The sequence below is a fragment of the Epinephelus moara genome, chromosome 17 (assembly GCF_006386435.1).
Source record: "Epinephelus moara isolate mb chromosome 17, YSFRI_EMoa_1.0, whole genome shotgun sequence".
In the NCBI taxonomy this organism is placed as follows: domain Eukaryota; kingdom Metazoa; phylum Chordata; class Actinopteri; order Perciformes; family Serranidae; genus Epinephelus; species Epinephelus moara.
The window spans coordinates 4,497,998-4,512,144 of record NC_065522.1 but is presented as its reverse complement, the minus strand read 5'-3'; the positions used below and the strand labels follow the sequence as shown (position 1 = coordinate 4,512,144).

At 41.1% G+C, this 14,147-nt stretch overlaps 1 protein-coding gene across 2 annotated transcripts in view; it reads left to right on the top strand.

Moving 5' to 3' along the window:
- mtm1 (myotubularin 1) overlaps positions 1–14,147 on the top strand; it is a 40,266-nt gene that overhangs the window by 15,825 nt on the left and 10,294 nt on the right. For both annotated transcript variants that reach the window (XM_050066529.1, XM_050066528.1), the window contains exons 5-15: positions 2,766–2,876; positions 3,424–3,525; positions 8,043–8,126; positions 8,320–8,469; positions 9,020–9,205; positions 9,530–9,712; positions 10,213–10,368; positions 10,550–10,597; positions 10,795–10,887; positions 11,762–11,875; positions 12,003–12,179. In XM_050066529.1, coding sequence (XP_049922486.1) covers positions 2,766–2,876; positions 3,424–3,525; positions 8,043–8,126; positions 8,320–8,469; positions 9,020–9,205; positions 9,530–9,712; positions 10,213–10,368; positions 10,550–10,597; positions 10,795–10,887; positions 11,762–11,875; positions 12,003–12,179 — 1,404 coding nt within the window. The remainder of the gene's footprint in view (positions 1–2,765; positions 2,877–3,423; positions 3,526–8,042; positions 8,127–8,319; positions 8,470–9,019; positions 9,206–9,529; positions 9,713–10,212; positions 10,369–10,549; positions 10,598–10,794; positions 10,888–11,761; positions 11,876–12,002; positions 12,180–14,147) is intronic.

The window sequence follows — 14,147 nt, the reverse complement described above, 5'->3', positions numbered from 1 at the left end:
GTAGAGTCTGTAGGCAAACCCCGGAGATCTTGCCTCTGGAAGAAGAGCGGAAGAGCCCTGGTTTCCGGTGCTAGGCTGTTTGTAGTCCGCGTGATATTGATCTATCACGTTTGAGCCGGCTGCAGTTGTTGCCAGGTTAAACGCTCCGTGCGGTCCGGCTGCAGTTGTTGCCAGGTTAAACGCTCCGTGCGGTGAACTAACGAGGCGGAACATAATTGGAGTCACTGCAAACTCTGAATCCATCGCAATGTTTCAGCATATTTACTTAAATATAAATGGAAGTCTGAAACGGAAATTCGCCTCCTCCGCCCAAATCAAACCGGAATGCCAAAAAATCAGGGGTCTGCCCCCAGAGGCTGTATCGCCGTCTGCCGGAAGTCAGACGCCGAATACAGCCGATGGGTTCCGAGAATGGTAGTGTTTTAACATGATGCACTGCTGCTTCGGTCTGTTATTAGAGACTTAAGCCATGTTCCGACAGGATTAACCTTACAAGGGAAGGTGAGGGATGAAATATTTACTGTTTTCCTCAGTGATTTAACACATTATTCCAGAAAGGCATCAGGAAATTACAGGATGTGGTCTGACAAAGCCTGAGATGTAAAGCCTTAAGCCTTCCCAAGGGGGCGTGGGAGAGCTGAAGGGGAAAGACGCAGGGCAAAGTTACTGCATGAAGTGAATTTGAGTCAAAAATCACACTCCTTCTCTGAGTCATAACTCAGTGAAATCTGAACACATGGATATGAAACACATTTTGACATTATTCAGTTTGACTTACACCTCCTGAGGATATCATCATCTCTGATGTCCATCACAATTAAATGTCCACAAGTCTTCTCAGAAATCATAGAAAAAGTATACTTCAGAGCTTGCGTTAGAATCATCAGGTATTAAAGTTTTCATCAGTATCAAAGTAATTCAGTGATAGTTATCCGTATATCCATGGGTACATTGCTAACTCGAACTGCTCATAGCTAATTTGTAGTACTTTTAATATTGCCAGTTTGATAAAAATGCAATCAGATATAGGCTGAAATAAGACATGGGTGTCAAAAGAGAATATGTAGCTGACATTACCCCCTCCTCCCATGAGGGGCATGCAGTTCACAGTGGGCAGGCAGAACCGTTAGGTAATGCTTTATATTAAGGTCCTTGTAATAAGCTTTCGTTAATAGTTAATAACAGCCTTGTAAGTTCTTGCAAGATGCTTATTAACATCATCATGTGTTGGTAAGGCTATATAAATGTTAATAATGGCATGATAAACATGATACCACTGCTTCAATTTGTAGTTTGTTTGTGTTATTGTGTATCTGTGGTGTTTCAAAGGGTTAGTTTGGATTATCACACAATAACACAACAAACCTTTTGCCAGTGTTAATTTTGATAGCTATTTTAGATTTAGACTTAGTCTTTAGACAAAAATGCTGATAAGTGTTAGTCACATTTTGGTCATTTTTATTCTTGTTTTAGTCTAGTTTCAGTCGACGAAAATTCAAAATTAAGATTTACTTTAATGATCCCCAGTGGGTATCATTCCCCGTTATCCCCGTTAAAGGGTTTTTTGGGGGGAGTTTTTCCTTATCCGCTGCGAGGGTCCTAAGGACAGAGGGATGTCGTATGCTGTAAAGCCCTGTGAGGCAAATTGTGATTTGTGATATTGGGCTTTATAAATAAAATTGATTGATTGAGAGGGGAAATTCAAGTGTCAAAAATGTCTTAGTTGATGAAAATTCATGACATTGTTGTCAAATTTTAGTCAATATGTTTTCTATATATTTTTTTTTAATCTTCAGACTAATACAGTGGCGGTGTGGTGGTTAGCACAGTCGCGTCACAGCAAGAGGGTTCCTGGTTCAATCCCAGGAGGGAGCCCTTCTGTGCAGAGTTTGCATGTTCTTCCCGTGTCAGTGTGGGTTTTCTCCGGGTACCACGGCTTCCCCCGCACAGTGACAGACATGCAGGTTGGGGATAGGTTAATTGGTGACTCCAAATTGTCCATAGGTGTGAATGTGTGAATTGTCCGTCTCTATGTGTTAGCCCTGCAATAGTCTGGCGACCTGTCCAGGGTGTACCCTACCTATTTTTTTAGCAGGTTTAACTGTTTTTACAAAACCTGCGTACACGCCCCACTTTCGTGGAAAAGGAGAATCACTAATCGAGGCACCCATAGATCAGCAGCTCTTACATTCAGTGAAGTAAAATTACTGTTTTTGTCAAAGACAAAACAGAAATTCCCCAATCCCATCATCTCGTCAGTTAGACATTTTTGTTGCTGTTGTAGTGTAAATGACCCTTCTTCACCCTCAAATGTTTGTTGGCTTCCGGTTTGGTGCAAGCTGCATGACAGAAACATCAACATGACCCCTTGCTCACTGTGAATTCTCTGGACAATGACCTACTCTGTTCACCCATGGGCTCAATTGGACATTACACAGACTTTGTACAAGGGAGTTGGCAGGGTGTGGTCTGTTTAATGTTTGATCCAACTGATTCAGAGATTTGCATTCTCATGTACGGCTCCTCCAGGTAATGTCTAGATCATTTCAGGTTTGCAGTACATGTGTGAAAGGGGTCACAAAGCTATCTGTGGTCTACCGTTAGGGTTCCCCTAGGTTGTTCCAAAGGTGTACATTTGGTATCCTTTTTACATATGCAGGAGAACAAAGTGAGATTTTCTTGTGAAGATTGTATTGTGATGAAGTTGTTGGCATGTGTGCTTGTTCATGTGTTGGTGATTGACATGCTGACTCTGTCTGTTTTAGGATGTGGCGCTGGCGCTGGACGTTCCTTTGGGTGCCATCAGTCGGGTGGAGAAGATGGGTGGGGCATCAAGCAGAGGAGAAAACTCTTATGGCCTGGATATCACCTGCAAGGTGTGTGTGTGTGTGTGTGTGTGTGTGTGTGTGTGTGTGTGTGTGTGTGAGTGAGTGAGTGGTAGAGAGGTACAGCATGTGAAATTTCGTTATCTGCTTGTTGATAATTTGTGCTTGTACCACCTCTCAGTTTAAAGGTGCCCTGTAGAGCTTTTATGCCTCTGCACCAGCGATAGCTGTGGCCAGAGCATGGGGGTAACATTTAGTGTTACTCACTTAAAGTAACTTTGTCTATCCCTGGGCATTGTTTTACAACTACTGACACAAATCCGTAGTGCTGCTAGAGGTCAAAAACTCCTCATGGTACTTTTGAGTAATGGCAGCTATCACCGGGCACTCAGCCAGGCATTACTGTGGAAATGTCTGACTAGTGTAGTAATGAGTTTTTTTTAAAAGTCTGACAGTGTAATAGGAGTGCAGTGCTAAATCTGTGGAATCCTCTTTTAAGCTCAGTGACTTTTTATAAACTCATCCAAATATCATGCCAATGGAATAGTACCTTTTTTGTGTTGATGGTTAAGTTGCTGATCTTCTCTGTGTTCCTCAGGACATGAGGAACTTGAGGTTTGCCTTGAAGCAGGAAGGTCACAGCAGAAGAGATATCTTCGAGCTCCTCTTCAAATATGCCTTCCCTCTCTCACATAGTCTGGTAAGGCAGCTTCTGACTAACACACGGCTTTTCTTTTTTCTGGGGAAAAAATACATTATTCTTTGTTGGGCCAACAGGGAATTCATTTACAAGATGATGCACATGTAGCAACATTTTCTCAGATGGTTTGATCCACATTGGTTGAACAAACCACGATGAACGCTATGTACTGTATATAGAGATGACTTTAAACAGAGGCTCCACTTCCTGTTTTGTGAATATTAGTCCAGTCCTTAAACACTGAGTGTATTTGAAGCAGCAAACTGAGAAACAATGTTTTTCTGCTTACAGTCATCCTCCATTTGTTTCCATGCCCAGTGTTCATGCGAATGTTGAATACCTCCCCCTCATATGCCATGATGACACACAGCTACCACCCACATCACAGCTACATCTGCCTGGTTAATATTTGTGCATGCTAACATTTGTGCCAGAGCTAGCTTTACCAGGGCTACTGTCTCTGTGCTGTTTCTGGTGTGAGCCAGCTGAGACAGTGAAAATCCTCACATTCATCCTGCTAACTACCTCCTGGCTGTATTGGATGCTGGCACTGGTTCATCTTTGAAGACTGTTTATAGCTACAGTCTCTTACATGGTATCCATTGGGGCTCTTCTGTCTGGTTCTTTGATTAAAATGTCAGAGCTACAAGCCAATGGTAAAAGCCAACCTTGACTATCAAATTTCAATAATAGCCATCCAATCGCAGAGCTTAAAATGCTACATGCTCTGCTAACAGTAAATGAAAGCTAAACATTTTGATGTGAAACGTCATAAAACATTAAGCAGATCCGGGTTTTTGATTGTGACAATAAAGCAGGACTTTGTAGGGTTTTTTTTTTTTAGTGCTTATATAATTAGGCGATTACTCAATTTAAAGAAAACAACAATAATTTTGATATTTAATTAACTGTTACAGTCAGTACGTTTACATGCAGCTTGAGAAAATCAAATTATTGGCTTAGTCTGACTGAAATCGGACTTTTGAATGCACGTAAACAGCTAGGTCCGACTGATATTGGGCTATCCGTAGCTCCAGCACCACTTTTTCTTTCGTGGGCTTTCACCCAGAAGAAGAAGAAGGAGGTGACGTAGCAGACATTACACAGACTGAACAATAAAGATGAGGACAAAACTGGGCATATGGCTGGACTGTGGCATGTATAAAATGTAAGAAGGCTTTTAATTTGGAACAGGGAGTGACACCATTCACTAAGTCACAGACTTTAGCTCTTAGTAAAGCGCTGGCCCAAGCCCCCAGTAGGTGCGCTGGGTTTTGAGACCAATTTGACATAGTGGCCAGACTGAGTAACTACAATTTCTGTGTCAGTCACATGATGCCAATGGGCCTAAAGGACTTTTTTCCCATAGACTTAGATTGGCAAAGAGATGTATGTAAATCAGTGACACTACACTTTTTTTGCACCATAGCCCCTGCAAAATGACTTGTTTCATTATCAGGGTTTGATCCATTGGGTTTGATAACATTTTGAAAGTCTAGAAGAGCAGTAAGATTAAATCGTTTCATTTCCATTCAAGTTAGCAGAGGGCTAAACTGGAAGTTAGCCCCTCAGATGGAGGAAGTCTCTAACGCGCTTTCTCTTTTGGCCCAATGATGTGGAAGATCCGAGTAATTTTATACCCAGCAAGTTGAACTTTTTTGGCTTCATGTACCACTGAGGAATTTTCACAAGATTGAATGGAGCCCCACATCCTACCCTGTATCCAGTTCTCTTAATAAATCCATGCTGCCCCACTGTTGCAGTCAGGCAATGAAAGTAATGTAAATACATCCTATAATGAACAATAAACATAGACACAAACACAGCAGAAGGGACCTGCATTTATTGGAGCTGTACCCACTGATCAGTTAACACAACCCTCCCCTCTTCAGCTGCAGCCTGTGATTTTAGACCTTGCATGACTGGTGGAGGCTGCACAGCCATCGTGGAATAGATTCGGAATGAATGAACAGCATTCATAAACCGAACAGCCTAGTAACACCAATGGTGTTACTAGGCCTGTCATAATTACAAATTTTGCTGGGCGATTAATTGCGTCAGAAATTATTGCGATAAGCAATAATATTACGTAATATTGTACTTTCAAGACCATTTTTATTATTGTTGTAATTTTTAGACCATTTTTTAAACTTATATAATGAAAATAAAGGCATAATGATGCAAGTACACCCTTTTAAAGAGAAATAAACATTTAGAATGCAAAAAAGAAAATTTAAATATCAAAAATACCAAAATAAATAAATAAATAAAGAAAAAAAACAAAACAAACAAAAATGATGATATGGACTCACAGTAAACAAAACAAACAAAAATGATGATATGGACTCACAGTCTCTTACCAAAAATTGCACTTGAAAAAAGAACAACAAAAAACAATATATAAATAGACTTTGTCTCTCTTAAGGGGGCGGGGGGCACAAAGATGGCTGTGTGTGTGTGTGTGTGTGTGTGTGTGTGTGTGTGTGTGTGTGTGTGTGTGTGTGTGTGTGGACCATAGCCCCGCGTCCCCCACAAAGACAGAGAGTTCATTACGCTAATGAACCAACTCACCTGGCTGCCAGATGATGCACGGCAGTGAACGTTCAGTCTCTTTGGTGGAGAGAGACGAGGAAAACAAACACGCATGAATATGGCAATTGATCGCGGCCGGAAAAGTTATCGTCTCCCTTTAATTTTACCGTGCAATTAACAGACTTATCGTATATCGCGACAGGCCTAGGTATTACTTCATCAGTCACTCACGCACTCACTCACTGACTCACTCACTCACCCACTCACTCACTTAAACGCAGACTTTTGTGTTTATAGGGCTGCCCTGGCGTACTGTGATCAGGAATGGATATTAGTGTGGTGAACGGACATTTTCACCGAGCTTCTCAGAATTTTACAAAAAATGTCTTGACCTTAGTTCAGTCACTCTTTTTCTCTCCCAGCAGCAGTCCTGGGGCCTCATTTATATAACTCTGTGGAGAATCCATACTAAATCTTTGCATACGTTCAAATCAGTGGCGGCTGCTGGTCTTCCAAGCAGGGGAAGCTCACTTTAAGTTTACATCATAAAATTTGTCATATTGTAGCGAGGCAGTAACTTATAAAAGGAACATTTAATTGAAGCCGTTTTTCAACCACACTCATGCCATACAACCACAGCAAAACACACCTCAAAGATTTTCAGATGGGTTTAAACACCCTAACCCTTGTTTACAGTGTGTGTTGTGTGTGTATTGTACAAACAGTGAAAATTAGCTATATGGCTTATGGAAATAAAAAAACTCCGGAACGCACATCGCCTACATCATTGTGAGCATTCATTCTTGTGCGGTGGTGTGTCTGTGTCACTCTGCAGTTACACCTCCAAAACACTAGTCGGCGGCAGAGGTTTCTGTGAAGTACACAAATCAGCTTCACTATAACTTGCAGCATTCACAGACAAACACTTGTCTTTATCTGGACACATTTTCCCCACAAATACAACATGCTAATGTTATTAGCACGAGCCTATGGCATTTTACATTGTATAAATTAGCCTAGCAACTAGCAATCTTTTCTTCTTCTCATATAAAACCAGGGACAACAGCAACATTTAACAAAGGTAACAGCACACAGTTTGGCTCCATTACAACTCAAAAAGTTCACTGACAAAACAACTGTCACACTAAACACGTATAAATATCCAGATGGGACTGCGCTCGAAATGCATATCGCTGTCAATCACAAAGGGGTTCAGCCTTTTAGACAATTCCTCCGATCATCATGCATACACCGAGCGTCCTCTCCCGCCTACCGCTCCATTAGGTCCCAGGGAAGCTGAGCCTCCCTGGAAGTGACGATTTTGTCGCATTTATCTGATGACCTTCTCGCTTTGCTGCACGAAAAAAACCTGCTCAGCACTGTCTCATAGGAATGCTTGGAGGCTCCACGTCCACTGTGCTGACACGAGAATGTATGACAGGGAGGTCGCGTTTGAAAACTAGTGATAAACAGCTGACGTTTGAACATCATAGTCAATGCGAAATCCTAGCGCGTGTTTAATGCAATGTACCTTCTTATTGTAATGTAAATTCAGTAGTGCATATTTGATCATTTCTTCTATGAAATATTAGGGGAAGTTCAGCCTCCCTTGTTTTCTCAGAGCAATCGCCACTGATGTATAGTGATTCCTCTCACATCAAATTTTTACAATCTGGCTGCAATTCATCACCTCACCATCTGTGTCACTAGTTTCCCCCGTCTCCAAAATGTACCCATTGCTCTAAGTTGGCCTAGATTTATGCACATTTCCTGGTCAAGTTTTTCTTATGCTTGGAAAGTGGCTTACACACATTTCAAGCCGTTTTTTGTGTGTACACAATGGTTATAAATGAGGCCCCTGGTGTTAAAGAGTAGCGGTCAGTAATCACAAGCTGCCAATGCTCTGACAGGTGTGTGTGTCTGTGCTGCTGCTATAATACCTTTATGGTGTATAAAAGAAGTGTCTTCCTCTCCCCTCCATACAGCCACTGTTTGCATATGTGACTCAGGAGAAGTACGGCGAGAACGGCTGGGACATCTACAAACCCGTAGAGGAGTTCAGACGGCAGGTATGGAGGAATACATGTACAGCCTTACAACTTTACAATTACAGTACTTATCAGTACTGTCATTGCTGCTACTGTACATCATTTTGTAGTGTAGATGTGTTGTGTAAACAAAACTAGAAGTTTAAAAAATGAATTTGAATAATCTTGCAAAAAGAGCGGACAGTGTTTCAGTGATGATCATTGTGTTTTGCAGGGCTTACCTAATAGCAAGTGGCGTATAACGTTCATCAATAAGAATTATGATCTGTGTGACACCTACCCCACTGTGTTGACTGTACCCTTTAAAAGTAAAGAGGAGGACCTCAGAAGAGTGGCTGCCTTCAGGTCAAGAGGACGCATACCGGTGAGCCCCAAAGTCATCTGCACATAAGTTTCATGTTTTTGAAAAAAAAAAATCTTAACTCAGGATCCACTTACTGGAATTTATATTAAGTTCTATGGCATGGAAAAATAATATATTCAGGCTTTGGATACACAGACAGTACTTGTTATTAGAATCAATACATTTTGGTCTGTTCTGTTCATGGACATTATTGAAAAAAACCATAGAATAACACCAGCATTATCCTTTGAGTGGGATGCATTGGAAAAACTGTGAAAGACTCAGACTGTTAACAGCAATTTGGGGGAAGATTTCAACAACTAGTCCTTACAAGTAGCTCTGTTCTGAGAGGCAAAGGGGCACTTGAAAACAAGGGGTCAGGATTTAAACAAGAAATGGGATTGGAACTAAGTGTGACCTGTGGTTTCTTTGGTCTGCCCTAGTGCCCATTACCTTGAGGCCGCCTTCTTTGCTCTGTGCTTTTAAGCAGTTTATCATGACTTTGTTGCCATCACAAGTCACCTGACAGTGAGTCCATGTCCTCCAGTACTGACCGGTCTTTGTGCCTTAGGTTTTGTCATGGATCCACAGAGAGAACCAGGCGGTGATCGTCCGCTGCAGTCAGCCTCTGGTTGGTATGTCTGGTAAAAGAAACAAGGATGACGAGCGCTACCTGGATCTTATCAGGGAGGCAAATGACACTGCCAAGCTCACCATCTACGATGCTCGGCCTAGCGTCAATGCTGTGGCCAACAAGGTTAGAAGAGAAAGGAAGTACCCTCAGGGGTTAGAATCAACTACTGGCCACATCACCATGACATTTTTGAATATGGGTAGTTCTAGTATTGTCTTTATAAGATGATTCCCAAGGAAACACTTTTGTTCATGTCTAGTATCTCAAAAACCACACTTCAATATATTTATGGTGAATGTTAACAGCCCTCTAGACCATCTTTGGTGGCCCCATACTTTCTCTGATGTTTCCATATGTTAATTGGATTAGTGCACATCTTCTATTACTGTTAAGGATTTCTTTTTTAATTTTACCTTTTTTATCGGTTACTGTCTTTGCTATCCCCAGGCCACAGGAGGAGGCTATGAGGGTGACGAGTACCAAAACGCAGAGCTCATCTTCCTGGACATTCAGAATATCCACGTCATGAGAGAATCCCTAAAGAAACTCAAGGACATCGTCTACCCAAATGTGGAGGAATCTCATTGGCTGTCCAGTCTAGAGTCGACACACTGGCTAGAACATATTAAGGTAAGACAACAGTGTCTGTGCACACATGAATGTCATCATATTATTTATGCCCTGGGTTTGTCTGTCTGTCCATCTGTCCCATTCTCGTGAACATGGTATCTCAAGAACGCCTTGGGGGCAATTTCTTCAAATTTGGCACAAATGTTCACTTGGATGTAATGATAATCTGATTAGAATATGGTGGTCAAAGGTCAAGGTCACTGTGACCTCACAAAACCAGTTTTTGGCCATAACTCAAGAATTCATACTGTAGTTATGACAAAATTCCACACAAATGTCCAATAGGATTTAACCATAAAGTGATGACAATTCATATCCAAAAAGTCAAAAGTCAACTTTAAATGAATCATGGTACTTCTAAATATCATGGTACACCTTAAAACTGGTATGTCGCTGCAACCCTAATACAACTGTAAGGTGGTAATTCTAGTTATTTGAAGTATTGTGCCTTTGTGGCCTGTCATTACATGTTTTCTAAAAGTGTTTTTTTGTGAACGCAGCTGGTGTTGTCAGGAGCCATCCAAGTAGCAGACAAGGTTTCCAGTGGGAACTCAGTGGTGGTTCACTGCAGTGACGGCTGGGACCGGACTGCCCAGCTCACCTCTTTGGCCATGCTGATGCTGGACAGTCACTACCGCACTCTCAGAGGCTTCCAGGTCAGTAACTTCACAAACAAGAACAAGCAAGGGGAAACTGCTCATCCACACCAAAAAGCAGCACAGTAAGCTGTATATGCACTGTTACAGTGGTTTTACTGTACTTTAAAGTAATGGGGTGTCACTTGTTAAAGCTGTAGTATCATGAATGGACAGAAAGTGAAGTTTTGTGCTGTTTCAGGTGCTGATTGAGAAGGAATGGATCAGCTTTGGGCACAAGTTTGCCTCGGTAAGTAACATTTTTACAGCTATCTTCAGCTATGTGTGTTAATGAACCCATATTCAGTCTTGTCAGAGATATTTTAAAGCAGTATTGAGTTTGACATTTACACAAAAAAATGATTCAACTGACTGCTAAAATAGTTAACTCTCCTGTTAATCATTTAATTTGTGTGTGTGTGTGTGTGTGTGTGTGTGTGTGTGTAGAGGATAGGTCATGGTGATAAGAACCATGCAGATCAGGACAGATCACCCATCTTTGTTCAGTTCATCGACTGTGTATGGCAGATGACTAAACAGGTACGTTTAATGCACAGAAGGTTGCACTCATATAGTGATGTAAGCTCAAAAACATTTTTATCATTCGTCATGTGGTGGTTACAAAGAAGCAATTAGACCAAGAAAACATGGGGAGGGTTTTTTGTTCACATGTTATGCTTGACCCAGCAGTTTGGGTTTAATCTAATTAAATCCTGTGTCACAAACAAGCCCTCTGAAAAGATACTGCAGCCCTTATTCAATTGTGTAAGCACAATAACCAGCGCAAAGCATTAAGGTCTTAGATGCATGGACTGTGTGGGCATCTTAATCTGCGGTTTTGGTTTATGTGGGTGCAGCAGCTCAAAGTGCAAAAAGGCTCAATACAAATATAGAATTAGTAAAAACAGTGGTGATGTGCAGTTCAACCTGCAACCTATTGGTCCAGCAGTTCGGGCGGTGCTGGTAAGCTTGTTACAAATTATTGCGGGTTTCTGGCGGTCGGGTCATTCAGTGACAAAGCAGCATTCTGAGTAAGTTATTAGTAACTTACAGAAACATTTTAACAATAGTCCACCCTCCACCTTCTCTTTCTGTCTCTGTCTCCCTAAAACACACACAAAAAGCAGCTTTATCGTCAGCGCTGCCGCACTCAGGGTTTTTGTAATTCGATTTTTGACCAGGAAAATCTGTCAGAGTCTGACATATTTAAATCTTCTCACTTATCATGTCCAGTGAAAATATTTCCTGCTGAGGATATAACAAAAATAAGATCCTGAGCTTCATTACTGTATGGCAGTGCTATTACAAAAACAGGGAATGTATCTTAAAGACCAATCCACCAAAGAGAGTCTCCTTATGTGAGATCTGAGGTCAGATTTATAACTGATTAACTCTCCTCTTCTCCTCTCCCCAGTTTCCTACAGCCTTTGAGTTTAACGAGCGCCTCCTGCTGACAATCCTGGATCACCTCTACAGCTGTTGTTTTGGGACTTTCCTCTACAACTGTGAGAGTGCACGAGACCAGCATGTAAGATGGGATGTGAAACAGTGCCTGCTCTGTTTCCCTACAGCATGCATGCAAGCATGCTTTAATTTTACTTTGCCGTGCATGTGAGATTAAAATGTCTCACAGTTCCACCCTCTCTGTTGTGTAGGAGGTGCGGACGAAGACGGTGTCTCTGTGGTCTCTGGTCAACAGTAAGATGGAAATGTATTTAAACCCTTTCTACACCCCGGAGTCCGGAAGGGTCCTTTACCCCGTTGCCAGCATGCGCCACCTAGAGCTGTGGGTAACATACTACATCCGCTGGAACCCACGCATACGACAACAGGTACGTGTTTGTTAAAATGTACTCTGACCTGCTCTGGGATCGCTGGGTGCCTGGAAGCCATGGCAGTATTTACTTCTTGACATGGTAGATGACAAGACAAGGCATCACAAATTACTCACTAAGCTGATTCAGTAAATATGTGTCTGTCTTTTGCTACTCAAGTATCACATACACTGTAAGGAAAGATTTCAAGAGTTAAATCAGAATATTTTAAGAAAAGATTTAATGTTATGGGAAGTCATCTTAAAAAGAAAAAGTCTTACAGAGATAGTATTATTAGAAAATGTTTCCATTTTCTCAGTGTAGTCACCAGTCCAAAGTAGGATGCACCAATAGTGAAATTCTCAGCTGATCCAGATGTTTAAAATAACTGTAGGGAAAAACAATAGTAGGCCTCACCGACGACACCAAAAATGTAAGGAATGTACTGGGTATTAAAAAAAGCGGGAATTTGTTGGAAATCTGTAACAATACTATGTGTCACACGGGAACACCAAAATGTTGTGATCTAGGCACCAGTGCTATCTTTTACATGGCGGCACCATTTGTTGGGACTTGAGCCTTAACACGGGACTGACCTCGTAATAGATCTCCAATTAAATGTCATGAAAAACACACAAGAACCATTGATGTCCTACCAGTTAAGTTTTCTGCCATTTTGAAATTTTTGAAAAATACATTTTTGACATCATCTCTTAAACCGTAGGTCCAATTTGTACCAAATTTTCTAATCACTATATGAGGCTTATTTAAAGTTATCAAAAGCTTGTTAATATCTCATTGTGTTTTTAAGATATTGACCAGTAAACTTTAGAAGGGGCATGGTGTAGCTCGTAAAGAGACCTAACTTCATAACCATTAAAGGGAAATTTTGGTTTATTTCAACCTGTCTCCTATCGTCCTAAATTTGTTTCAAGTGACTAGTGACATAAAAATAACAGTTAGCATGTTAGCCGTTAGCCTAGATACAGCCGGGGAGCATAGTAGCGTCAGACCTGTTAAAACGTAAGTGAATGGGCATACCTTCAAGTGCAAAGTTGATGCGCCCTGGCTGTATCTAGGCTAACGGCTTACATGCTAACTATTATTTTTATGTCACTAGTCATTTGAAACAAATTTAGGACGATAGGAGACAGGTTGAAATAAACCGAAATTTCCCTTTAAGCCAGTCATCAAAAAAGTTGCAGGGTACATCTAAAGAGGTACCAGTAACATATCCTTAAAGTTTCATTTAAATTGTCCACCAGGGGTTGCCAAGAATGCAAAATGTGGAAGTGACAAAACACAAATTAGACTAATCAAAAATTGTTTGTCCTATCATTACAAAACTTGCAGGATATGTTTAATAATAATGTTGAACCACATGCGTGACATTATTTTGAAATTAGTCAAAAGGGGGCATTACAACATCACGCAAAACACCTTTTTGACATCTCCTCCTAAACCGTAGATCTAATACAAACCATATTTTTTGTGGATCATCATAAGACAAAGCTTATCAAAAGTTAAAAAAAGCTTGCTGATATTTCATTGCATTTTGAAGATATTGACAAATGAACTTGGCCTGGCTCAATACATAAGTAGACCAAACTCCACAACAATCATCACAAAACTTGCAGGATATATCCACATAAGTACCTTAAACCTATGGGCCTGAACGACGCACAGTGCGTCCAAATTCATACCTGTTCTTCTATGTGGATTTTCTCCGCGACTGTACGTCATAGCGAGAAGCCACGCATATCACGTGAAACAGCGGAACTGTAGCTTTCCAACAAGACCAACTTACTTACTTACTTGTCGGTAATGCAGTGTTTTCATAGCAAAAATAATTGACAAAGTTATAATAAAATGATGTATAACAGAGCTTTCATACAGCTTTGCACACACATTACTCTTGGATGGATTACTCGTGAACGCAGGCTCGCACAGAAATGCCACGTCACCTTCCAACTTGCTATGCTGAGA